At 42.4% G+C, this 2394-nt stretch overlaps 1 protein-coding gene across 1 annotated transcript; it reads right to left on the reverse strand.

The window, feature by feature from the left end:
* Positions 1-5: 5 nt before the first annotated feature.
* On the reverse strand, positions 6-2341 carry LOC109513177 (cytoplasmic dynein 2 heavy chain 1-like; the record flags this gene model as incomplete). The annotated part of the gene is made up of 8 exons (XM_019865436.1): positions 6-26; positions 159-301; positions 723-836; positions 923-1031; positions 1135-1383; positions 1612-1736; positions 1960-2124; positions 2271-2341. Coding segments are annotated over 8 exons (997 nt in total), but the record flags the coding sequence as incomplete, so codon positions are not given.
* Positions 2342-2394: the final 53 nt, after the last annotated feature.

The raw sequence follows: 2394 nt of genomic DNA on the forward strand, positions 1-2394 counted from the left end.
GCCTTTGCAAGTAACAGCTCAGGTATCTGACAAAAAACAATTTTATGCAAAACCGTGCACACTCCGCATAATAATAATTGCTTCTCAAAAAACATACGCTCAATGTTAAATTCAACATGTTGAGAAACATTCATAAAAAAAAAAAAAAATCATCTGACCTTCTTCATGCTGCTTTCAGACCAACCTTCCATCCACTGGACAGAACACTTGCGGTAAAAAGCTGGATTGCTCTCACAGCTGATGGTGAAGTTGGGGTTTGAACAGTCCATGATTAGAACGATGTGGAGATTCTGCTGGATTCCTGAGGGTGATTTAACACAGAAAGGAGGGTTTAGTATTACCATAAAAGCCCTTCCTCACAAAATTGAGATCACAAGTGACACATGGTAGCGTGTGTGTTTCTTGATGCTCATAATATTGTCCCTCTGAATATAATTGTCTGGCAGACTTGAATAATGAGCTATCAGGAGGCTTTTTAGTGGTTTGACTTTAACAGTAAGCTATTAAATAAATTCTCTGGCTACAGCTTCAACCTTAGTGACCCTGCAACACTTCAACGGTACATTGCTCGATAAGAGAGAAGGAGAGATGGAGACAGATACAGAACAATGATGGAGCAAAACCGCAAGATAGTCTGAACAAGTAGAGAGAAAAGATGACCAGATATACCACACAGGGAGTTCAAAAGAATGCCGAATGGCAGAGAAATGAGGCATACTAACTGAAGGAGAAGTAGTTGTATAGGGGTCCAGTAAATCCATCCTGGGAAGCTGAATCTTTGAGAGAAGAGAGAAGAGGCTCCAGCTCTTCTGGGGTGTACAGTCCAGGAACCTCACCTTAAAACGCATTCGGCACACATTGTAAACTGAAATTCTCAAATGTGTCCAAGTTAGACCACTCCTTCTAAAATGAAAACATGTACCAGATGAGAGCAGGCTGTTGACCATCTCCAAGAAAGCAGAGTGGACAAACTGATAGTCCTCCAACAGGAAGACAACCTGCTGCCCTTCTAGTCCAGCCAACTGCATCACCTGAGCACATATTAATGCGTGAAGCACAAAGAGTGTACACACATTTTACGCTATGTGCTACAATAACTACAATAACCAAATCTTGAATGAAACCAACACTTGCCGTCTTGAGATCATTCTTAAAATGCTTCAGGGAATAACCACGAGAGATCTTTGGTGTAAACAGGAAGTATCCATGCATGTGTGAGACCAGGAATGTGGCTGTGTGCCGCCCGACCCCACTCCGACCCGCCAGGAGGACAGAGCCACCGGGCCGGCTCAGCACTCGATCGAGCCTGGACACAAAGTCACACACTTCCCAGAAAAGGAGGAGATCCAGCTCTCTGTTATCACGGCTGTACAGCACTAGTCCCTAGAGAAAACAAACATGGGGAAAACCACTGCTCAGTAAAAGGTAGCTCCAATCAATCAATCAATCAAATGTGACGGCTTCGACAGTAAGTGAAATGTTTTGAAATGAAAAAAATGTGAGGCAAGGATTACAAAGGTGATTTCAATTCACACAAAGCAGAAAGCTGTTGTAAAAGTTATGCCGTTTACTTTGAAATCAAAGTAAACAATTCAACATATTGTTGTGTACCTTCTGAATGACTTGCTTGAGGTCAGAAGACTGCAGACGTCCCAGTTGTTTACCATGAGGAGGCAGAGACTGGCCTGGAGTCATTACAACCCCCTCAGAGACTCCCCACGTTACGTAAAAGCCATCTGCACATGGGGAGAAAAAAACTGGCAGTAGTCAGATGTGTGCGCATCCACTGACAGGTGGAATAATTTTGAGGAAACAACATGAATGTACCGGTATGTGTATAAGCATATAAGGGCGTATAAGCATCAGAATGGACACATTTTTCTTCTCTTTAATCCATGATGTGTTTGTTTTGTGTAGGTAAAGAATGAAAAAAGAGAACGACAGAAGGAGATTTCCTACCAGTCATGTTTTCAAGAGCATCAGAGCTCCAGTCCCCGCGGATGACGGAGGAGAGGATGTTATCAAAGGTAGAGAGATCTTTGGAAGAAACTAGCCGGTCTCTGAAAAGCCTTTTTGCCTCGTGTGCGACCACCACCAGCACGCTGTCGGTCACATCTGATTGAGCTTTTAAAAAAATAATAATAAATAATCTACTACAAATCATTCGTAATTTGTTTTACTTGATTTTACTATCGGTCTTCTATCAAATGAGAAAAAGTTGCAAAAAGAGGTACGAAAAAAAAAAAATCCTTGCTCATGTATGCGGTTACCTGCAGTGAGGTCGTATCGTAACAAGCTAAGGACCCATTCTGTCAGGATACGCGGGGTGAAAACGTAATGACTGTGGTCATCCACTGTAAACTTGGCTTTCACCTGTCAGGAACCAAACAGAAG

This window comes from Hippocampus comes, unplaced genomic scaffold (genome assembly GCF_001891065.2).
Source record: "Hippocampus comes isolate QL1 unplaced genomic scaffold, H_comes_QL1_v1.1 scaffold2934, whole genome shotgun sequence".
Lineage (NCBI taxonomy): Eukaryota > Metazoa > Chordata > Actinopteri > Syngnathiformes > Syngnathidae > Hippocampus > Hippocampus comes.